At 35.8% G+C, this 25287-nt stretch overlaps 1 protein-coding gene and 1 non-coding gene across 3 annotated transcripts in view; one reads left to right on the forward strand and one right to left on the reverse strand.

Annotated features, from left to right (window-relative positions):
- The first annotated feature begins 268 nt into the window (after window positions 1–268).
- On the forward strand, window positions 269–375 carry LOC118835145. The gene has a single exon (XR_005009479.1). It is a non-coding gene; the product is annotated as a U6 spliceosomal RNA (small nuclear RNA).
- A 19569-nt stretch (window positions 376–19944) lies between these two features.
- Window positions 19945–25287, reverse strand: part of ST8SIA4 (ST8 alpha-N-acetyl-neuraminide alpha-2,8-sialyltransferase 4) — a 139285-nt gene continuing 133942 nt past the window's right edge. For both annotated transcript variants that reach the window (XM_036768754.1, XM_036768764.1), the window contains one exon: window positions 19945–22798. In XM_036768754.1, coding sequence (XP_036624649.1) covers window positions 22516–22798 — 283 coding nt within the window. In that variant the 3' untranslated portion in view covers window positions 19945–22515. The remainder of the gene's footprint in view (window positions 22799–25287) is intronic.

Below are 25287 nucleotides of genomic sequence, written 5' to 3' on the forward strand. Positions count from 1 at the left end.
ATGTATAATCTATATTGAATTGGTTGCCTTCTCAATAAGGGTGGGTGAGGAGGGAGGATAGGAGAGAATGTGGAACTCAAAGTCTCAAAAGAGAATGTCTAAAATTGCTTTTATATGCAACTGGGAAATAAGATATATAGGCAATGGGGTATAGAAATCTATCTTTCCCTACAGGAAAATAGAAGGGAAGGAGATAAGAGAAGGAGGGGGGAGGGGTGATAGAAGGGAAGGCAGATTGTGGGAAAGGGTAATCAGAATGCTGTCTTGGGTGCTCGCTTCGGCAGCACATATACTAAAATTGGAACAATACAGAGAAGATTAGCATGGCCCCTGCGAAAGGATGACACGCAAATTCGTGAAGCGTTCCATATTTTTGTGCATCTAGTTAATTTATGTAAGATTTTTGTACGTTGCCTTAATGTTCTCACATGACCAGTAGAATACCAAAATTTGTAAGTCATCCTAAGAGTTGAGAATTGTAATGCCCAACACGTCATTGTGTAAGGAAAAATAAAAGTGCTGCAAGTAAACTGAAAAAAAAAAAAAAGAATGCTGTCTTGGGGTGAGGGGGGAGATGGGAGAAAATTTGGAACTCAAAATCTTGTGGAAATGAATATTGAAAACTCAAAATTAATTAATTAAAAGGCATAAAATTAAATGTTCAAAGAGAAAGAAAACTGATAGAGGAAGACAAAGGTGTTGCAGTGTGCTATGAGTTAAGGAGAGCCCTGATGAAAGAAAAGTGAGAACGCACTAAAGAAATTCATTGCCCACATTAAAATTTTTCCAAGGACTAATTCTAGCTTTAGTAATGTACCTAAATATGCTGAAATAATCAATATTTTCCCACAAGCACCTTGCTAACCAGTGGGTGACTATGGTACTGTGAAGGGTAGAATTCATGCTCTAAAAATCAACGTGAAATCTCTAGAAAGCACCCTGTCATCCAATTTTTAAAAAATTTCCTATAGGACATATTTCAAGGCTATATATACAGAGATATTTTATAAATACTTGCTAAATCAGTGTGACAATAATAATAAATGAAACAAAATAAGTTAATAGACCACTTCAAAATAACATACAGGAGAGAAATTAGTATAGTTTTTACCCTAGGAACTATCTTCATTTTCTTCACCTCTTTAACAGGAACAATCAGATCAGATAGCATGGTTATTTAAAAAGATATAGAGTACGATAACTACTACAATTGAAATTAAAATAACAACGACAAAAAATAAAACCTCATGATTCAATGACGTTTAGCTATAATGGCTAAGCTTGTCCCTAATTATGAAATGAGACGTTATACTTCCTTCTTTGCAGAAGCTTGTGTGTGATGGTGGGAGTTTGGGAATTGGGGAAATGACAGGGATATGGAGGTATAATATTATAGCAGTCCAATCCATTTTTTTCTGTTATTTTGCTGAATTGATTTCTCTCTTTTTTTAAACTATCTGTTAAAAAGAATATTTATATATATATATATATATATATATATATATATATATATACACACATACATATATATGTGTGTACACATATACTTATATACATACATACACACATACATATACATGCATACACACATACATACACACACACACATATATAAAGAATCTGTCTCCACCAGAGCAGAGCGGAACACAATGGCATTTCCCTACCTTTTATTAAATTACCTCCAAGCTTGGGTTGGGGGGTTTGGCCAGGATAAGGAGATTCAATGTCATCTCATTGTCAGAAATGTCATTCTGAAGAAAACCTCAACTTAAAAAGGTAGAGAATGGGATAAATTCAAATGAAATTATATAAAAACTTTCATTTTATTAATGTGATTTTAATGAAAATAAAATTTTCAAAGTTATGTGACATCAAAAGAAAAAAATGCCAAATGATTTTCCTGACTTTAGCAGATCATCATTTTAAAGAATAAGTTCCCTGAAAAAGAAAGTACCTCTTCTAAGAAATCCACTTAATTATTTACCACAACTCTAAAATCAATCCTCTCAGTAGTGATCATCAAGGCTTTTCAGTATTCCTCTTTCAAGCAATGTTCGACAAAAATATGAAGGATCTTTTTTCCTCTGGGATTTTTTTAAAGGTTATTTCCAACTTCAGTAGAGTGATTGGGCTTTTCCCCTTAACTTTCTCTGAACTGGATTTTAGATGGTCCACAAGGTCCCCCAAACTTATCCACACAGTTATCTGGCAAATCCTTTATTATCCAAGTCTTTCAGGCTCCAGACAACATAGCAACACAGGTTAGAGTGTACTTAAGCAGTCACAGCTAGAAATCTGGCTCAAGTGATAAGTAGAATACTGGTCTAAGAGTCACAGGATCACAGAATTCAGGGTGGAAAGAGACCTTAGTGATAATGTAGTCTCACCTCTGTTTTCTTATGAGAGGAAAGTAAAGGCCAGAGAAGCATCTCAAATCACATAGGAAATAACTATCAGTATCAGAACTTAAATCCAAGTTTATTTTTTTAGAAATTCAAATTCACTTCAATCCAATGATTGCTGATAAATCCCAGCTATAGTTATTTAATAAGCATTGATTAAGCATCTGTTATTTGTTAGACACTTTTGCCAGCTGTTGGGAATACAAAGATGGAAATGAAATAGTCCCTTGTCTTTAAAGAACTTAATACATTCCAGGAGGAGGGGAGAGGCAGAGACGGAAATAGGGGCAAACACACACATATACACACATATATGCATATATGTGTATAGGTATTCATATGTATATGTTGCATTAACTTTTTGTTTGTTATATATCTGTGTGTATATCTGTGTGTATAGATATATGCATATATAAGTATGTCTTTATAAACTCTGTAATATATGTGTGTATGTATATAGTAGCACAATACCTGACATACAGTAAGTAGTAAATGTTTATTGACTGATCAAAGTACATATGGATATATAACTTGTGGATATATCTATATAGATATAATATATTGGATATATAGATATATTTACACGCACACACACACATACACATACACACACATATAATCTTCCAGGATTTTACCCAGTCTAGGTATGTCTAGAACTTTGTGACACTGAATATACATATAATCATATACATATAATCATGCACATACACATATGTACATGTATGTATGTGTGTATGTATCATCAACCTGCCTCACAGAGTTTGATCTAGAAAAAGTTTGATATAGTTTGATCTAGAGTTTGTTGTAAGACAAACAAAATTAGTTTGTCCGAGCCCATGTTTTTATTTCTCTCAAGCTGATGATATGTGTGCAGAACTGTAGTCAAAGACTGAGCCACCCTAAGGGAGCCAGTCTAGAATTGGGCTCAATTTGGGGGTTGGGGTGCCCAGTTTATCTACCTTTTCAACAGGAGCTGATACTACCCCACCATCTAAAGACAGAGGAAATACCTCTTCTATCAGACCACCTCCCGACCATACCAGATCACTCCCAGCTTTGGGCTATCTAGACAGAAGAATCTGTCTCCACCCAAGCCTGAGCAGAACACAATGGAGTTTTCCTAACTTTGATTAAATTACCTCCAAGAGCAGGTTGGGGTTTGGCCAGTATCAGGAGACTAAATGCAATCTCATTATCAGAAATGTCATTCTGAAGAAAAACTGACATTGAAGTCAGGATTTTGAAAGAAGGGGCTGGGGGAAGCTCTGAATCTCCCAAATAATGATTACTAAGAAAAATAATTTTTCACTACATACATACATACATACATACATACATGCATGCATGCATGCATACATACACACATATACACATATATGTGTGTATGTATATATATACATATATACATGCGTGCACACAAACACACACACACATACACACACATATAGTTGGTTGGTTGTTGTCCTTCATTCTCAAAGAGGACCAAAATGACATCACTATGCTAGAGTTAAGTTTCAACTTGTCTGACTGTGGCTGATCAGGCCAATACAAGCTCTAAATGCTCTACCACAGGTTGGGCGCAAATAGTCCATGTGAACATTTGAGTGGATATTCTAAACTTGCTCATCTTATGTTTCCTTTGAGCTGTTTCAATTCTGCTTTGCTCATAGAGCACAGCACCTTCTCTGATGAGGGCATGCCATGCTGGGAAGTCCTTTTCCAGACTCTCTCATGTCACACAATCAATTCCAAAGTTCTTAAGAAAGACATTGAGAGTGTCCTTGTATTGCTTCTTCTGACCTCCATGTGAAAGCTTGCCCTATGTGAGTTCTCCATAAAACAGTTTTTTTGGCAAGCCTACATTTTGCATTAGAATTATGTGACCAGCCCATCAGAGTTGTGCTCTCTGAAGCAGAGTTTGAATGCTTGGAAGTTTATTTAGAGTAAGAACCTCAGTGTCTGGTACCTTTTCCTGCTAGATGATTTTCAGAATCTTCCTAGGATAATTCAAATGGAAGCAATTCAATTTCTTGGCACGGTACTGGTATACTGTCCAGGTTTCACAGGCATACAACAATGAGGTCAGCACAAAGGCTCTGTAGAATTTCAGTTTGGTAGTCAATCCAATACCTCTTCTCTCCCATACTTTCCTTTGGAGCCTCTGAAACACTGAGCTAGCTCTGGCAATGCATGTGTCAACCTCATTATCAATGTGTACATTCCTGGAAAGTATACTACCAAGGTAAGTGAACTTATCCACAGCATTCAAACCTTCTTCATTTGCTGTAACTGATGGATCCATGTATGGATGGCTGATGCAGTACCTGAGTTTTCTTGTTGTTAATTGTTAGGCCAAAATTATCACAAGCAACAGAGAATTTATCCATACTTTGTTGCATCTCAGCTTTTTGTGTACATAAACATAAATGTACATATATGTCTATGTATATATGTGTGTTGTCCCCACCAATGGCTTATAAGATTTTGAAGGACATTTCATTTTTTCCCTCTATATCTCTAGCTCTTAACTCAGTGCCTTGCATGTAGTGGGAATGTAATAGATGTCTGTTGATTGCTTTAAGTGTAGGTGGCTTCTGTTTGCCAAGAATCCCCAGATTGGGCCTAATCTGTACCACTGAACCATGGATTACATATACATACACACACACCCACATATAGCGATATTCTAGCTACATATGCATATATCAAGAGCTATATATGTGCATATACAACACATACACACATCTATGCATGTATAGAGGGTGTCCCAAACGGCTAGGAGTTTTAAGCCATTTAAGCTTAAAATTGCACTAAGCCATTCATGATACTCTGTATAGAGATAGCCACATATATACATATGCATATATTTATGTATATTTACATATTTGTATAAAATTTAGGAAATTCATTATCTGTTCTAAAAACCTCCCACTGATTTTTAATTAGTGATTTCTACTCCTTGCAATATCATGTATATCAGGGAGGGGCATACATGTATGGGTATGTACATATATACATAGACACACAATTTTGTATAGTGAAATATGAGTGTGTGTCTTTGTGTGTGTGTGTCTGTGTGTATGTGTCTGTGTCTGTGTCTGTGTGTCTGTCTGTGTAGACTGAGGGAGTGCATTATAGCTCTGAACTTCAAGGGCTATATGTATGAATCTCTTTTCTATCCAAGAGGATAATTCCACCCAGGGATTACTTCTTTACAAGGAAAGATCAGATTCTAGGACAAGGAAGATATTGCCTAGAAAATCTCACTGACTTTTGTCTAAGTCAGTAGAGTGATTACGAACAGAACATCCCAGCAGTCATGCACTTTTTTTTGTTATAGACAACATTTTTACTAAAAAAGAACAAGTAACAGACAAACTATTATTATTCACACTTCGGTATTTGGCAAACAATTTTTTTTTTACAAAAATGAATGAAGTGAACCTGTCACTTTAAGGAAAACAATGACAATATTTGTTGCCAGGGATAACTTTTGAGCTTTTAAGCTAAAGAGAGAATATTTGAAAACTGGTATTTACCACCATGAACTTGACAGTTTCCAAATACGTAAATGCTTTTCTGGTAACATCTGGGGCAGCATTATATTATATTATTTAACATCTAATGAGTTCATTATTGTTATTTTAAAAATATCTTTTAACTTCTAAAAAATTAACCATCAGTAATTATGACCCACATAAACAAAAGGACTTTGGGGACCTCAATAATTTTTTAGTGCGCAAGTACCCTGCAACCAAAAAATTTCAAAGCCACTACTAGAGAACCTTCTTGTTGAAGCCTAATTCAAATTAGGATTAGAGATTCTCTGCTAAATTCTACTTAATTCCTCATGGGATATTAGATTCCCAATCTCATTTTGAGAGGAGGAGGAACTAGGGTTCCGGTCTGAAAGAAAACAGCACAGTGTGGATCTCACTACTTGTGGGGGGCGTGAATGTTTTGAGTCTGATATGAATGAAACCTGAGAATGAAACTTGAGCAGTGAAAACGTTAAGCCAACAAGGCTACCTGCATTCCTATTTTTAATACACACACACATATACATGCACATGTTCATGCGTGTGTGTATGTGTGTGTGTATAAAACCCTTTGCAGACATTAAGTCTGCTCTACATTTAAATTCTTCAATTTTTGCGATTATTCTTCAAACTAATGGCAACTGCGAGCTAGCTCAGTGACTCTCTCAATCCTAGCCCCTGGCTTTATACTTGGGGAATTCATTATGCATGTTGATGAATTCTCAAATACCCTGGGCCTCCCGATTCATTAATCACAATATCTCCTAATATCTATATCTTTATTTACTACAGCTACAAACAGGTATGAAATCCTGGGCATGCCTGGGCATTCACATAAGACTGTCCACATTTGTGGTGAGAAATATTACTCAATATTGCATGCCTTCATGAAGTGCTACATTAGCAGAAGAGTCTGGGAGAGGAGAAAACTTCTTCCTTCCAGCTTGGAAAAAGAGCACACATAGTACCAGGGAGAAATCCTGGGAGAAAAAGAATAGACTTAGGAAGGTGAACAAATAAGCTAGCTCTCTAAAATTTCTCAGATTTCAGCTTTTCTGAGATTTCCCCTTGGATGAGATCAAGCTCTCTCTCCCTCTCCCTCCCTCCTTCTCTCCCTCTCCCTCTCTTAAAAAAAACTTCTCTGATTTTTCTTTGCTATTTGATTGCATAAATGAGTTTAATACTATTTACCATTTGTGACTCTCTTTTGCATAACTAAAATTTAGTGGAAAGGATTCAAACCAGTAGATGTAAACTTTGAATACCTTTACCCCTTTAAGGAAATAGTGACAAGGAAAGCAGCTTTAACCTAAACAAGCAAACAAAAACATATTTAGACCATTAATATTTAAGAAGCTCCATTGGAGAGTGGTGGGCTAAGTTCTGAAGCTCCCTGTTCATGTCTCCTTGTGAGCCACCTTTACACAACCTATACAAATATACATATAATCTACATGGGTAACACATATCCAACATATCTTTTCTGTTCAACTGTGTATAAGAAATGATCTTTTTGGGGGGAAGGTTATTTATTGAATGCAGAGTTTTTAAAAGTAAATTTAAAAAAAATTACCACATAGTTCCCTTCGTACATGATTCCCCAGTATTCAACAATAGCTGCATATGGGTGAAAGTATATGGCACCTATATGTCATGCTTCAAGGTCATGTCCTTTCCCCTTCTCAAGAAGTACCAGATCAGTCCTAGCTCTGATGAAATGCAGAAGGAAAATACAATATTATTTTCACCTCACAATAGGATCCCATTTATAGCTCCTCCTCTGCCTCTAAAACTAGTTTTTATCACCTTGATCAGGTTATTTCAGCTCTTTGAGTCTCATTTTCCTTATTTGTAAATGAGGGAGGTGGACAAGATGACCTCTGAGGTCCTTTCCAAATCCATGAATCAATTTTATTTACAGCTGATTAGCATTCAAATTAGAAGAAACTGCCCTTGATGTGACTGAAAAGATTGATTAAATTCTTTACAAATTTCAGCACACCACCACCCAGATTATCCTCTGGTTTGGGGCCATGGCCACTAATGATGAAACCGTTGATGCTTATAGTTATGCCTCCTTGCCCTTGCATAACAGATCTGCTAAAAAACAGAAACAAAAACAAAAAACAAAATGAAAAACAAAATGAAAAACAAAAAAACCCAGACAATTTACCTTGGAATCTTCCCTCCCTGCCATAAGTAGCCAGATTAGACTGTCAGGTGCTATTTATTCCAGACATTCCATGTTTCTGTCACATCTCTCAAGGTTTTACTATGTTTTGTCCACAGGATATTAAGTATTCCTGTTCTTCTATTTAATACAGCTCATTATAGAGCAATTGCTCTGAAATGGCTTGCCTTGGTGACATTGCCATTTGTTCTCAGCGTATGTTAAGCTCAGGGAAATTATGTTGCTGTGGGGTTGTTTCATATATATGTATATATATGTTTTCCCACCAAGTCTGCCCTAACAAGTAGATTTTATCTTTGAGGTTACCACAAAAGCAAAAAGCCTGTCCTCTACAATTCTAGGAACCAAAATTAGGTCAGTAGAGCTCTCTGCTCTGAACTCCTCCATCTTCATGGTGTTATCCAAAGGAAGTCTTGATAACCCCTACCCTGAAATATCTCTCCACCTTTTCTGTTACATTGCTTCAAAATCGAGATAATAGGATTTTAGATGATTAAAGAGACCTACAAGATGAGATCTAACCCCTTATTTTTATAGAGCAAGTTATTACTTTGTGCAAATAACCAAGAGAGAGATGTGTTATCAAACTCTATCAGTCACAATTCTTATATTTATATTAGTTTGTAAGAATGCATCTTCCTAACAGATGGTGAAAGAAGAGCACTGAGGAAAGGTCAAGTTTGATAGGTTAGAGTCATTTTAGAACATGTCACAACTCTTCAGAGAGAGAGCAATTTGGCTGGGTGTGGGGGTAGGGGTGATGCTCAAGTGTAGGCCTTCAGGCAGAACCACATAAGATAAATAGTTGCCATGTGGTAGTGCCATAGGAATGGGTTAGAAAGGGTAGGCAATATTTCAATCAACATGAATCAATAATCAAGAAATATTTATTAAGCAACTACAGTGTTCCAAGAGGGGCAACTAGGTGGCAAAGTAGATAGAATTCTGGTCCTGAAGTTAAGACTTATCTTCCTGACTTCAAATCCCATCTCAGACACTTAGTAGCTGTGCGACCCTGGGTAAGTCACTTAACCCTGTTTGCCTTAGCTCTTCATCTGTAAAATGAGCTGGAGAAGGAAATGGCAATCTACTTCAGTATCTTTACCAAGAAAACTCCAAATGGGGTCATGAAGAGTCAGACATGACTGAATAACAAAAACCTTCTATGTTAGTCCCTGGAAATATGGACAAAAGAGTATCTTTGCCCCTGAGGAGCTTACATGCTATGGAGACAACATATACATCTACAGCCATAGGGTTCCAGTTTGGAACTATATAGGAAGTAAGACTATAGAGGAAATAAGTTCAACATAAGCTGAAGGACAGCGCAAGCAACTGGAGAGCGATGTATCATCAGAAAAGGCTTCATGTAGAAGTTGAGTTTGAAGTGAATCTTAAAGGAAGTTAAGCATTTTAAGAGGGGGAACTCAGGAAGAATTGCATTCCAGGCATGGGGAACAAGAGACTGTGTAAAAGAATAGGGAAGAGAGATGGAGTGTTATGTGTAAAGAACAGCAAGAAGGCCAGTTTGCCTGGAAGGTAGAATTCAGGAAGGTGAGTACTGTACAATGAAGCTGGAAAGAGAGAAATGATATACAAGAAATTTAAAGTAATGTACGAAGCCAAAAGCCGGAGACATTTCTGTTTGATCCAAGAGGCAATAGGGAGCCACCTGAGTTTTTTGAGTAGGTTAGTGGCGTGATACAAACAGTGCTTAAGGAATATCACTTTGACAGCTGTGTGGAGGCTGGATTGAAGTGGGCAGAGAATTGAGGCAAGGAGGCCAGTTAGGAGGCCATAGCAATAGTCCAGGCAAAAAATCCTAAATTAAGAAGGCATCTGTATTAATAGTGACAGGAGGACATGATAGAGATGTTATGAATATAGAAACTATAGGATTTGGCAACTTTCTGTATATGTGAGGTGAGAGAGCATGAGGAGTGGAGGATAATGGCAAGATTGTGAACCTAGGAGACTAGAAATTGGGATTTTTCAAAGAGAGATGGGTTTAGAGAGGTCCAGTTTGGACATACTGATTTTGAGAAACCGGTGAGACTTCAATTTGAAATTTCTAATAGCCAATACATGGAATGTCAGGTTTGTTTTCTTTTTTTATCATTCCCTGTATTTAGTTCAGCATGTAGAACACATTAAGTGCTGAAGAAATGCTTATTGGCTAATTGATTGACTTTGTTCTTGACTGTAGGGCAACACATGGAAAAGGAACAGAATTAATATCATTTTGAAAATTGTTAAAGATTAATTAATTACTTTTAAAATGTGCTAAAGAGCACCCTAAGTAATAATGTACCATGTTTTCTAATATGCCGCTATTTCAAAACTAGTTTAATCCAATTATTCTGTGGATAATATTTTGAGTCCAATTCAATGTAATTAGAGTTCCAGGGATTTCAAAATGGTTAGGACAATGATACAGGCTTCCCATTTCTAAGCTTTTATTATCTCAGGATGCTTAGATAAAGTATAACTAAATGCAAAATGATAATGTCATAAGACTCCAAAGGGCATTGCTACAATAAATATGAGATTTAATTGACAGACAGATCCTCTCTCGGGATCTGGGAATTCTAGAAGTAGAGCCCACTGAATTAATATTCAGTGCATGACTACTCTATACAGTCTAAAATAAAAAGTAATTATTAAATACCTATCATGTGCCTACTATGAAAAGCACCATAACATAATTTATAGGGAATTGGCTTGAGGCAATCAACTTCTGCCCGTTATACATACTGGCTATGTGACCCTAAGCAACTCAAGTGTCTAAAACAAAACTGCCACTCTGCATTGGTAGAGGGAGTTTCCTTGCTGCAATTCCCTATACCAAGGAAATCACAGGTTAGGGTTTTGTTTTATTTAAATGCAAAAAAATCATTGTATTAGGTATGCATATACAAAAGAAAATCTGTGTTCTAAAGGATTGAAAAATAGTACAGACCTGCTCTGTTCTAATCTCAGCTTTGTCACTAACCCTGAGATCATTTCTGTATCTTAGTTTTCTTATCATCCCAGGTACAGACATACACATCTATAATGATCAGTCTATCCCGTCTACTAGCTTGGGAACCACAGCACAGAGATCAATTAATAACAAGGCAACTAGATCCATCTGACCAGTAAAAGACAAACTTATGATGGCCTGAAAAACACATATATCCCAAGTGACAATCCCATTGTCCACGTGAAGTGTACCTTACGCATAATTACATAGATTTATTGTTACACGGCTAATCACTACATCCGAGTATGCTTATTTATTATTTTCTTGTGTCCATTTGGCTATTGTATTCTGTTAATGCTATAGTACTTTTGTGTTTGTTATTTGTTTTATAGATAGAGTAATGCTTATACGTAAGCTGTACTTTTAAAATACAGGCCAATTGATAATATTATTGTTGCAACTAGATAGCTTTGATTGGATATTTCACCATTCTTTACTTGTTGTTTATTGTCGTGCTTGTTGTCTGATTGCTCTGTAGTGTGCATATGCATGTACCCTTGAGCTGTGTGTGTGTTATGCCCTGCACATAATTTAGTCATGTTGTCACTGCAGTACCCTGCTGGGTGATTCTCTGTACAATGCTGGGTCTATTTCATGCATTTGTTTTCTTTTGTTTTCAAGGGCATCATAGTATGGTTACCAAGGACACCAGGAAAACCATTCTTGTTGTTTTCAGTTGCTGATGGAGTATGTCTATTTATTGTAAAAGGGTAAAAGTCTAGGAGAAGCTGAGGGTGCACTTGAAGTAGGCATTATGTTATGTATTACTTATCTCTTTTTGTTATTCTATGCAAAAAAGACTAATATTCTCAACAACAGAGCTACATGGTATATACATTTGACTTATCTGAATTCAGTTTGTCTGTAAGAAAGAGGGAAGAGAAGACATACACACAGAGACAGAGATAAAGAGGTAGAGAGAGAGAGAGAGAGAGAGAGAGAGAGAGAGAGAATGAATACAGCAGGAAGGATCCAGATTGTATATGGGGTTGCTGCAGGGGTGACATACACAAGAAATCTTCCCACAGCATGGCTTCCTCTCCCAATGGATGCTACCACTCTGCCTCCCCACACTCCAGGTCAGAGAAAGAGATGATGGAGATAAAGGAAGTTGGAGAGGGGGAAAGGTGTAGTAGCCAATGGAGGGATACCAGAAAGAAGAACAGTGACTCCTCTGCTCGGGACTCATCCTGAACTAACTCTGCTTTGTGGCCCCAGCTGAATCAACCTTAGAACCAATCTTTATCTCAAAGTTATAAATCATTTGATGATTTTTCTTATTTACAAAACCATGTGTACTGCTGCACTTATGGGCATTCTATGGGACCGAAGAGAGGATAACTTTGACTACATACAATTTTTGCCTTACATGATGACTTTAGAACCTAACTTCCTCCCTCTGCCTCCATACAACTCCACAACCTACCTGCCTATGTGGAGTCTGAGTAAATAGGAAAACTGTATTATGTCAAGGTCACTGTGACTAAGGCTCAGAAAAACACATTTATTTCAGGGAAAGGCAAAGTATTTAGAAGGAGGAAGCCCATATCTAATTTTGATTAGGTAAACTCACCTTTGAAGCTAATAAGATGATGGATGCCCAAAGAGAAACCATGTTGAGGGAAAGACTATTATTCTCTGAGAATCAGAGATTCTACCTCAATGGGGGTGAAATGTATAACTCTCAGAATAGAGTGGAGGACTTCTCAGGTGTTTTTGGTGAATAGGATTAAGTTAGTAGCAAGCAATGCCACCTAGTAGTCACACTTGTTAGTTTGTGGAAAACTAATTTGGTAATGAGACATTAGGCACTATTTTGGAGAATTGTTAAAATACTTAACTTTGATTAAATATCTGTGGAGTTTCTCTGGTACTCACTAAGCAAACAAAGTAGGAAAAGATGGATATAATTCATAGAGATATGGACAACAATTTGAAAATGATTTTCTTATTAATATTCTGTAAGTCTATCTAAGAAAAAAAGGGTTTTAGAAAGGATTTTCATATGAAATTTCAAGAAGGGTTAACCTCTCTATTTTTATAGGGTGCTAGGAAATTACATTTTCTACCATTTTTTCTTGGTTACATATTCCAGGGATTAACAACTCATAGATTTTCCTAAATCTGAATTTGGTAGCTCTATGTGATAGATGTAACCTCAATATGCCATAGGTATTGATTGAGATGAACCAGTGTATGTATGTTTACATATATATATACATATACATACATATACATACATATATGTGTGTGTATATATACACATATATATATATATACATATATATATATATATATTACCTACTACCTCAGTGGGTAGGAGGCTTGGAGGAAAGACTGGAGGAGCAACAGTACCCCTGTACCTAACCAAAAAAGGACAAGATGGGAAGTGGCATCTTATGAAAATCAGAAGGACTTCGGCCATGCTCTTTTGATCCCTTTCACTTGAAAAAGTCAGGGCCCTTTTCATTTGTGGTTGGGCTTCTCAAAGTGTAGGATTAAGAGACAGGTATCTGGACTAGTACAGGCACTTGAGAGAACCTACATAGTCTGTGATAATATGCTTCCCTCCTTCTCCTCTCACCCTCTACAACTCATATAATGAGTCTGAGAAGACTCATGAAATCCACCTGCTTGGCCTGTGTTGTAAGAATGGTTAAGTTCCAGCTCCCATTTCAACTTTTAAAGAGGTTCCAAGCTCTTTCCAGGAAACTGACCTCACCCACCTTCAGTGAGAAGAGACAAGTGCCAGGGTTCAAGACTTAATTTAAATAGGGATGGTGGTAATGTAAGGAAGAATGAGATGCGTAGAGAAGTATATAAGACTTTTTGTCCTTCCCATACTGACTAATTAACTTAATAGCTTACATAGCCCAGCTAACACCCATGTAGGAATATTACTTATTTAAAATAGGAAATGTATACCTTTCCTTCCTCTTTTGCTAGCCTTCTAGAAACCTTATATCTTCTCTTCTCCCATTCACTTCTCATACATTTAGCTGAAACTTCTCCCTCCAGTTCCATTAGGGATCTTTTACTTGATGAACCCAATAAATTTTTCTCTATTCTTTTCTTTCTTGACTTCTCCGAAGCTTTTTGAAACTATTGAATATCATTTTTTTCATATCCCCTCCCCCATCAAGTTTCTTGTCACTGTTTTCTTCAAGTTATCCTCCTGCCTATACTTAAGAATTGAAACATATTATGCATGCTTTCCTTTTGTGGCCAAGATTCTTGAAGCCTTATATCTTCCTTGCTTCCATCTTCTCTTCTCTCACTCACTTCTCAACCACTTGGAGTCTGATTTTGGACTACTAAAACTGATCTCTTCAATCTTATCAAGGATCTTTTAATTGATAAAAAATAGCCTTTTCTCTAGCCTGATCTTTGTTGACATTTATGCAGCTTTCTAACACCACTGACCACCATTCTCTCTTCCATTAGATTTTTTGATACTGTTGTCTTCAAATTGTCCTCCTTACTGATTGACTACACTTTATTAGTCCCTTTTTTGAATCATTATCGATATCCTGCCTTGTAACCATGGGGCTTAGTACTTGATTCTTCTTTCTCTATATCATAATCTAATCAGCTTTTATAGGTCCAATTATCACATTTTTGCACATGACTAACAGAACATCATCTTAAAATCCTTTTAGTCTTCCACCTACAGGATACAATCAGATGTCAGTTTTATAGATCTGATCTCTATATTCATTGCATCAATCCTGATGCATACCTCGTTTGGGTCCTCATAACCTCTGATCTAGGTTATTGCATTGGCCTCTTAATTAGATTTCTAATGTCTCTATGCTACAAACAGCTGCCAAAACATACTTTCTAAAATGCAAATCTGACTTCGTTACTTTCCTACTCAAGAATGTTTATTAACTCCCTAATGCTTCTAGACAAACTCCTTAATCATTTCAAAAACCCTTCATAATTCAGTTTCAGTCTACTTTTCCAGGCTCATTTCACAGAGGCAGCAGGTGGTTCAGTAGATAAAGCACTAGGACTGAAGTCAGCAAGACCCAAGCTCAAATCTGGCCTCTGACACTAACTGTTGGTGTGATCCTGTGTCCCTTAACCATTGTCTCCATAAAATGAGGATAGTAACACCACCTACCTCACAGGCTTATCGTGAAGCTCAAATGAGCTAATATTTGTAAAAAGTGCTTAACAGAGCCTGGTACATAATAGGTACCATATATATTAAGTACCATAACATACAAATGCTTACTTCCTTCCCTTCACATATGTGCCTTTCAAGTAATTCATGTATTATCTGAATATTTATTTTTTTGGTTTTTTATTTTTTTGGAGGTGGGGAGGCAGGTCAATTGGGGTTAAGTGACTTGCCCAAGGTCACACAGCTAGTAAGTGTGTCAAGTGTCTGAGACCAGATTTGAACTCAGGTCCTCCTGACTTCAGGGCTGGTGCTCTACTCACTGTGCCACCTAGCTGCCCTTGAATACTTCTTAAGGACTTCAGCACTCCACCCCTCATTTCCATGCCTTTCTATACACTATCCCTGACTCCCTCCTTTACCTATGTCTTAATAGTTCCTGGCTTCCTTCAGAATATAGATCATTTATCTATTCCTATAGGAAGTCTCTTTTTGATTCCCTATGGCTAGTGCTCTCTCCCTCACCAAATCATAATGAATACCCATCCCCCCAGTAAAATATATTCTCCCAGAATGAATTCATTATTTTTCATTTTGTCTTTGTGCTTCCAGCACCTAACATGGTGCCTTGAATGCTGTAGTAACTTAACAAAAGCTAGTAGGGATAGATCCTTAGATGCCAAAGCTACGAGATTAACTGTAAGGGTTAACTCCAACCTTCAGCTTCTCTTTGGTGTCCTGAGATTTCTGCCCCCTCTCCCTTCAGGCTACCCAAGGCTGATTTTCCTGCCTTTTTCCAAGATCCTAAAATTCCTAATTACAACTCTGCAAAATACAATTACAACTGAGCAGGGAAGACCTCTACTCATTAACCTAATGGATTGCTTTTAAAAATCCAAGGGTAGTAATAACAACCTTAAGGAATTCCAGTTCCTCCTGCTTCTGTGCTGTGGAAATCAGTGCAAGGTCTACAGACTTAAAATTGCCAGCTACAGGATCCCATGGCAACAGAGTTAAAAGTGCATTTTCCCCTGAATCTTCTCCTTGGAGGCAGGACAGCAAATGGTGACAAGTATAGCAACCACAGCTGTAGTCACAAATCAAAGGGCAGTCTTCAAGGGGCTGCAGTGTGGGAGGGACTGCTAACTTCTTCAGCTGCAGACATACAGGCACATACACACACAGTGCTATGTGTCAGCAACATCATTTTGAAATATGGACAGCAACTGTTTGTGTACATGTTCCTACTAAGATGCTTTCTTTTAACTAACTGGAATGAGGAATGATGAAACACATTTGTTAACAACAACATACTCTGTCACCACAAGAAGTCTTGCCCAATTCCCACAGTGGTTTCTTGATAATGTTCATATCTTCCATATTATAGATTTTTTTATTAAAGAACTTTGAAAGTGTCAAAATCTTGGAATTAGGGAAAGAAAATGTCCAATTAAAAATTTTTTAAATATGCAAAATTAGAATCTACTAAGAGGTTAGCCACTAAATGAAGGTCAGTATGTATAAGAAAGAAGAGGAAAAATGGGAAAAAAGAGATTTCATTTATTTAACAATTGTACAAATGATAAAACAATAATACCAAATGCTGTACACAGAACAAGAGGAAAACAGTGTCAAACAGGATGGTCCTTGACAGAATATACCTTAACTCTTTAAGTTCTACACATAGAACCTGGAGGGCTCAGTAGCAACAGTACTGTGAAGCAATGTTATTCTCTGTAAAACTCTTTTCCTGTGTTATATCCATTTAAAACACTTGTGCTTTTGCCTACACAAATAAATACCATTTTAATGTGTAATTGAAATTAGTAATCTAAATAGTGAATCCATAATCTACAAACCGCAGTTTGAAGCCTTAAGATTTTAAAAATATTGTGGACAAACTGAAACCTTGTTTTAAAACTATTCACCAGAATACTGAAAGCCTAAAGGAAGAATGGCGATGGGAATACCAATATACTTTGCATCATAATCAGTCTCACCAAAAGCAATATGAATCTCAAACATAACATTACAACAAGGCTCCAGAATGGGCATGTTACAGATGTATGTATGTGAGGCATGTCAATTATAAACACATACATAAACAGGGCGTCCCAAAAGTTTTAGTGCACTAAAACTTTTGGGACACCCTATATGTGTATGTATGTACATATAAATGTGAATATAGATGAATCCTGCATCTATTGGTACTATATGTGTGTATATCACACATACAGCGAAATGTACACTTCTGTTCGGATTTCATTTGTACTTTTTCCCAAAACAAATACAATTATTCTAATACCCAATTCTTGAAATAGCTAGTAAATGTGTAATGGTTGATGAGGAAATTTTTTCCAAAGCTGTAAAGATAACTAGTACATATTTCTCCTATGCCTTTTCCCTAATTCAAGAAAGAAATTATACAAATATGTATTAAACGCCTCCTCTGTGCAAGGCACTGTTCTAGGATCTGGAGTTAGGATAAATATTTCCTACTAATAGACACTTAAAATTTTTTTCTATGGACCAAATATCAAGTCATGTGCACGTGACTAATTTTTCAAATGAAAACGAATTCCTTTGTACACTCTCTTCCTGTGTAATATCTTAATATCTAATAGGTATATACACTATTCCTAGGATTTTGCTTAACTGTTTGGTAAGCATAAATGTAGATAATCCCATTAGCAATTGATATAGAATTCACATGATATACAACATAAGGATTAATTTGAGCAACCAGCCGCTTCTGCCCTTCCCAGATAGAATTTCCATAGAAATTTTTAGACTTGTTCACAATTTAACCAGTTTCATCCATTCCTGTGGGTTGAAACACTAAATCACAGAACATAATCATCTGAGACTGATCACTTGGTATTTTGGTAACTTTATAATAATCATTGAGTGCACTGAACAATAATCATGATAGCTTTACCATGAATTGTTCATGCCCCACAAAAGCCTTATATTTAAAGGACAGAAATACTAAATTAAGCACCTGCCTGGTGCAGATCTTTCCAGTATCATGCAGAGGGTTAAAATCTTGAAACAGAAGTAGATTAATGCTGAGAAGTATGTGACTGTCCCTAAAGCAACATGAGATATGTCAAGTATTTGTTAATATTTTGATTTACTCTACATTCTCCAGTCTTGCCTTTATATTTAGACATTTTTTCATCTCTCTGCCCGTGTAGTTATTCTCTATTCCTTTTCTTGACCTATTCCTGTAAAAAAGGCCATAGCAGATAGTTAAGGAGAAGGGAACAGGGAAAGGTATACAGTAGAAAATGAAATGGGATGATACAAGTTGCTACTTTGAGCATGAAATGCCTTAAATGAATTCTTTTCAGAGTATTAAAAGCTCCCTGAGATTGACAAAAGTAGTCTCAGTCAATGCTGAAGCCCTTTTTAGTTTGTTTTTGATGCTGGACTCTGGTATGAAGGAATATTTTCAGAACTGGGGAATATATTTGGAGAACACAAGCGAAAAGTCACAAAGAAATGTGAAGAAGCTAAAAAGGCACTACTCAATTCCTCTTTGAGATAGATAGCAATGCACAGATAAGTGGACAGTAGAAATGCTTTACAAAACAGTCTTAAATTCATTTGTTGAAAAAAAAGAAATGTAGGATCTTCTTTGCCTTCATTCCTGCTGGTTAAGAGATATGCTAAATGTTTCTATGAGCCTTCCCAGCTTATGTGACTTAATATATAAACTCTGAGTGGATTCAGAGAATTTCCAATGTATGACCCAATCCAAATAGATAATCTCTGTAATTTTCTGCCTTACATTTGCTTAAGTACTAACTTTTCAAACAATTTCAACAGTAACAGAGTCAAAATATACTGCTATTTTTTTCAAATATGATGAATGATTTTAATGATGTGGACCAATTCTGTCCTTTTTATACTCATTTCAGTTATTGAAAGGTTCTGTTATTTTCTTTATGCTTTTTGAGAAATAGCAACATCTCAGGAAAAGTCATGTAAGTCAAATGTGTATCTTGTATTTTAATATCATATAAAATATCAAAATACATGTAATTGTAATGATTTGCCATCTCTTTAAAATGAAAGTGTATCTATATACAGCTCTGTGTGTGTCTATACTGGCAGTACTGATTTTGCTCCTTTTTTTTAAAAAGTTTGTATTTTGTGATTTCATTGGTGTAAGGAATTCCAAGTGAAAAGATTCCCTCTACCAACGCAGAGCAACAACTTTTGCAAAACTTTATCAGGAACATTGAGAGGTTAAATATCTAGTACAGAGTCCGTAGCCATCATATGTCAGAGCTAGGATTGGAAATCAGGTCTTGGTAACTATGAGGCTGGGTCTCTATTCACTAAGCTAAGCTCCTTTACTACCTGTGGTTCTTTTTCGTAGTATCTGTGATATGTCTTGGGCAAGTTACTCTCTGGGGCCTCAGTTTCCTCATATGTAAAATAAAGATATTGGTCGCTAAGGTATCTTCTGGTTATATGTGTGCATACATGTAGAAACAAACTGCATATATACACACTTTTTCTGTAAGGTATATATTTATGTTATATACATGTGTTCATTGTATATAGTACACATACATATGTACATACATGCATACATATATACACATATGTACGTACGTATGTACATACGTACATACATACACACAGAGAGAAGGAGATGGGGGGGAGAGAGAAAGACAGAGAGAGAAAGGCAATGTGGTATACTGGATAGAGGGCTGGTCCTAAAATAATGAAGTTCTGAATTAAAATCCCAGCTCTGGCAAATACTGGCTGTGTGGCTCTAGGCAAGACATTTAATATTTCAGTGGCCCAGGAAACTCTTTAAGACTTTAAGTTGAAGAGAAAGTGATTATCTTCATTGACAGAGGAAGTTCTTCACAGAGCTTCCTAAACCAACGAAAATGCAGGTCTGGTTGGAGAAAAAAAGTTGACAACACACTTATTTTATGTACATATCATCAAAACATATATGATTTAAAAAGGAGGCAGACTAGTCAAGTATTAAGTTGAGGGACAACAGCTGTTCAGCCAGTGTGGGCGACTTGTAACTACTAAATATTAAAAGAAAAAGAGGAAGCTTGTTGGGCAGGTCCTCTATGGAAGATGTATGAAGAAATATGGACAAAAATCATATAATATAAATAAAGTGTGGAGGAGTTGCCATATACACAGTCCTCTACATGCAATGGGTACTTAATAAATGTTTTTTGCTCTTATACAAGTGAAGGGAATACCTACTCATCTATCAGAAATGAAACAAAATATCTGAGTCACATACACATATACACACAAATATACATACATATATGTAATATTTGAAGTTTGACTGGCTTTTTCCAGATAGAACTTTCAAAATAATTTATTCTTTCTCTCTTTGTATTCAATAAACATTTATTAAGTATTTATTATGTTTTTGTATATATACCTTCTTCATGGCGTGGGGAGACATATGCATGAGTGTATATGTAAATATATACACATGCATGTGCCCACACACATCTACACACATATACACATTTGTATGTAAACAAAGACATATACATAAGGTATACTACAGTGTGTATATACTATATACACTTATATGTGTATATATATAAAATATGTATATGTGTGTACATGTGTGTATATACATACACATACAAATTCTTGCCATTTTACCTCATCTCAGTCTGCCTCCTTTAGGAGACTAAAAGACAAAGCATATTTTTCATGTTGTAAAGCAGAGTAGAACAGGGAATAAAGAACTTTTCCTATTTTATTTCCAAAAAAGCAACAGAATTCCCAAATTACTTAATAGCATGGTTTAAACTAACAGATGACTGGCAAACTGCCCAATTCTATTAGTTATTTAAATAAAAATGTACTTTATTTATTTTCTCATTTCATATTCTTCTCTCACTTCTTATTTCCTAAAATGAAATCATGACTGAATTTAACTACTACATGTTCTAGGTTATTTGTTTCCTTTGAATTGCAAAATATTGATATAGAAATTCTTTGTCAATTCACTTTAAAATTATCTACCACTTCGAGGATATCAACACACTCTAAATCATACTATTTTTGTATTACAGAGGAAATTAAACAATGTCAATATCCCCATTTAAGGAAGGGAATCCTTAAACCACTTGAGCCCAAGTTTTTGTTCATGACATTTAACAAACATTCCTTTTATAAGAGCAAAATGTTGCTCAAGAATGTGTTAGGAAATATAAGGAATTTTCAGGTCATCATTAAAACAAAATATAAAGTATTAACTTGTGTAATTAAAAATCTTCAAATAGTATTTTCAAATCAATCATATAACAACATAGTACTTAAATTAATCACTTCAAGAGAAATGTTACTTCTATAGAAAAATCAGTATATTCTTTGGTACCAAACATAAGGATACCTCCTTGTTAATTATTACCTTCCCAGATGGCATAGAACATTGAAATCTACTGTTTAGAATGGCTCAAGATTACTGTTTGGATAATTTAGCTGGTACCTTTTCATCATCCAAAAATAATTTAGAGGTTTTCAGTTGTTCATTATTAAATATTTTGAGCATTTGTAAGATCTTCTCTAAAAATAACAAATTAAGAAACAATTTTTGCAATTATTAGTTTTTTTCCCCTGTACATATCATCCTGTTTAGGATCTTTCAAGATCTGTAATATACCAAAGCAAATAGATGCCAGAAGAAAAGAACAATGAAAACAAATATGTTAGTTTATAATACATGATTAGACACAGACTCCTGACTGAAGGCATTTACTTGAGTTGTTTGATCTTATGGGTTGCCCTGCTTAACTGTCTCCATCACAGTTTCTGATGACAAGGAAGGTTCTGATTTCCCCAAAGGCAGAGTTTCTTCCTTAGCTTTTCCTCAAATGTGCTTGATGTCATGGGGGCAGTCCAGCAGTAATGAACACATTTGTTTCTTCTTTAATTAAATGTGAATGCATTGTTGGATCTTGTAAACACTGCTGATTATACATTCAAGCTGTGTTCTGAGTAGAAGTGGCACTTACTAGGACCCTTGCAGTCAAAACATACAATTTTTAGAGCACTTCATAGGCATTTCATCAGCTGGTAATGGATGTCTCATAACCCTTCCCCCCTCACTCCCCAAGAAGCTTAGTGGATACTGAAATCTATCTTCTGTTTTGCATCTTATTCCCATACAAACATCTTCAGAATGAAGTGCATATTCAGTTTGATTTGTCTTTTAAAAATGTGCTTTATTGCTTTATGCATTTTCCTGTGGTTAATTTTAGTGCTCTCCTGTTATGCAGCCCATCTAAAGTCCTAAATTCCAATGGCATCCTGTGAGGACCTGCATTGGAAAAGTATCTGTATTTCAAGTTATCATAGTAATGATATTTGACTTCTTTCCCATTTAAATCCTTAGGGAACGGCCAGAATCCATAGAGGTGAATCTCATCACAAAATCGTGTAGCAAGCGTGTACATGAGGAGGCCAGTGCTGGGTCTTTTGATGGGAACTTTGTTTGTCAGCCAGTAACTAAGGGAAAAAATAGGGGAGAAAGAGAAGTTAGGAAATGTCTACATAATGAATCCTGAAATAACTAGATTGTGTTAGCTAAAATGAAATAAAATTAAAAGTTTCTCCTTATAACATACTTACAAAAATAAAGCCATGCCATAAGAGTTATAGATATTCTATGAAATGTAGGTCATTTTGCTCTTCTTTTGATTCTTTCTTTTTCTGTCAGATTTTATCTCGCAGTTTCTCACTGCAAGTAGGTATTGTTTTGTTGGTTGTACTAAGTATCCCTAGTTCCTAGAACAGTGTCTGATATATAATTTAGTGTTTGATAGATGCTTGTGATTGATAGATGGCCAGAGAAGTAGCCCAGAGGAACAAGGGATGTGGTTAAGTAACTACTAAACTGGAATTTTAATCTCAAAGTACAGACAACAGTTTTATCAATTATAGAGAATCATCTCCCTGACAGCAGACTATGACTGAAAGAGAAAGGGGCAGAGGAGTAACATAATTCATTTCTAAATCTAAAATATTACAAGATACCTGAATAATTAATAATAATATTAACTAACATTTATTAGTGCCTATTAATCGCCAGGAAGTGATCAATTATTGAATAATCCAAGTAGTTTGTCTACACAATGCCAAACTTGCTTTTTGACTGCAATTTAAATTTTATTACATATTTTCCCTTGCAGAGACATAATCAATTAACAACAAATATGGCAAATTAATAAAATTCAGCTTGCAAATAAATTATAATGTTTTTGTCAGTAGCAATAATAATAGTTCATAATAACAAAGCACTTCAACATTTTTTTAAAAAGGTACTTTCTTCACAAACAGAAAGGCAGCATGGATAGTGGCAAGAGGACTAGCCTGGAAGCTAAGAAGACTTAGCTGCAAGTCTTTAATATATACTGGCTGTGTGATCTAGGCAAGTCACTAATCTCTTACTAACAACCCACCAAGACTAACATAATGTGTATTGGCACAAGTGAGTGCCTTGTCTTGGGAGTTTCCTATATTAATGAAGTCACAGGTCTAGCATTATACTATCTTCCTCATAAAAGCTCAATGAAGACAAGGGGTATATTGTTAAGCCTATTTTAAGGCTAAAGAAGAGGACGCCTAAATTACTAAAGTACCTTGCATAAGGTTACAGTCATTAAGGATTGGAAGGAGGACTTAACCCAAACCCTTCTGATTTCAAGATCATCATTTTTTCTGCTACGATGTATGCAATTGTATAAAGAGGCAATGAGAATTTATTTATAATTTCCAAATATGATTAACAAACTAAATTCACCTCAACATTTATTAATCTACATACTAAGACCAGCAGAGTCCCTAACCTCAAGAAGTTTGCATTTTACTGCATAATATTTGTTCATATTTAGGGTAACATTCATTTGCAAAATAAGATTAACAAGATACCATTCAAATACATACTTATAAGCACAGAAGCTCCTTTTTCATTTAGTTTCTCTCTCTGTGTGTTTGTGTGTGTGTGTGTGTGTGTACATATATCTATATGTTACATGTCTTCGAAATCCTGCTTTTAATGTATTAGTCATTACAGCTTGGTGAATTTTGCAGGGGTTTTTTGGATGATGCCACGAAACCCTTTAGGATCTAACTGAAAGGGAAAGAATATGATTTTTTTTCATCATTTCAAGACTGTTTAATCCTTCGGTGGAGATTATCTACATATTAGCTTCATATTTTTTCATCTGCTTCTCAGAAGCATGGTATCATAGTCGCCTGAGAGCATAGGTTCAAATGTGTCTTTTGAGACATACTGGCCATGTCATCCTAGGCAAGGTACTTAACCTGTCCCTGCTCTAGGCTAGTATCAAACTCAAATAGAAAGCAGTCCCTGTAGAATTCATATTGACATAGAAAACCACAAATTAACATTATTTATATTGTGTTATATCTCTATTTATTTTGTTAAACATTTCCCAATTACGTTGTAATCTACTTCTGTCCACAATCAGGAGTTTTGTAGCCAAAGAGTTTGACACCTCTCCTCTAGGTAACTCTATAAGATCAAACATTGTACGGAGTGCCAACCTGCATGGACAAAGGCAGTTTCCTGTTCTGGGCATTCTCTATACCAGTGAAACCACAAATCTAGTCTCTTTCTCTTTATCATTATCTTAGCGCCCAAATGGAGAAAACCTACATGCTAGTTAATTGATAGATAGCCACAAGTATGAAATTCCAGAAATAGCTTCTTTATAAACCTAAACAGATTTACTTTGATCTTAAATTGACAAATTAGTTTTAAAATTTTAATTTGAGAAGAATGAAGTAAAATGCTCTATTTTTGAGAACTATTTGTGCAAAGAGACTTTAAAGTTGCTAACAGCTATATATGAAACTCTAGAGGAGGGGGAATTCAGTTTTACGGCATCAGGTCCCCATTTCCTCTTTTTTGCCACACAACCAGGGCAAGATATTTAAGTTTTGTGTTTGCATCACTTTCTAGAGACAAGATG

This window comes from Trichosurus vulpecula, chromosome 1 (genome assembly GCF_011100635.1).
Source record: "Trichosurus vulpecula isolate mTriVul1 chromosome 1, mTriVul1.pri, whole genome shotgun sequence".
NCBI lineage: Eukaryota > Metazoa > Chordata > Mammalia > Diprotodontia > Phalangeridae > Trichosurus > Trichosurus vulpecula.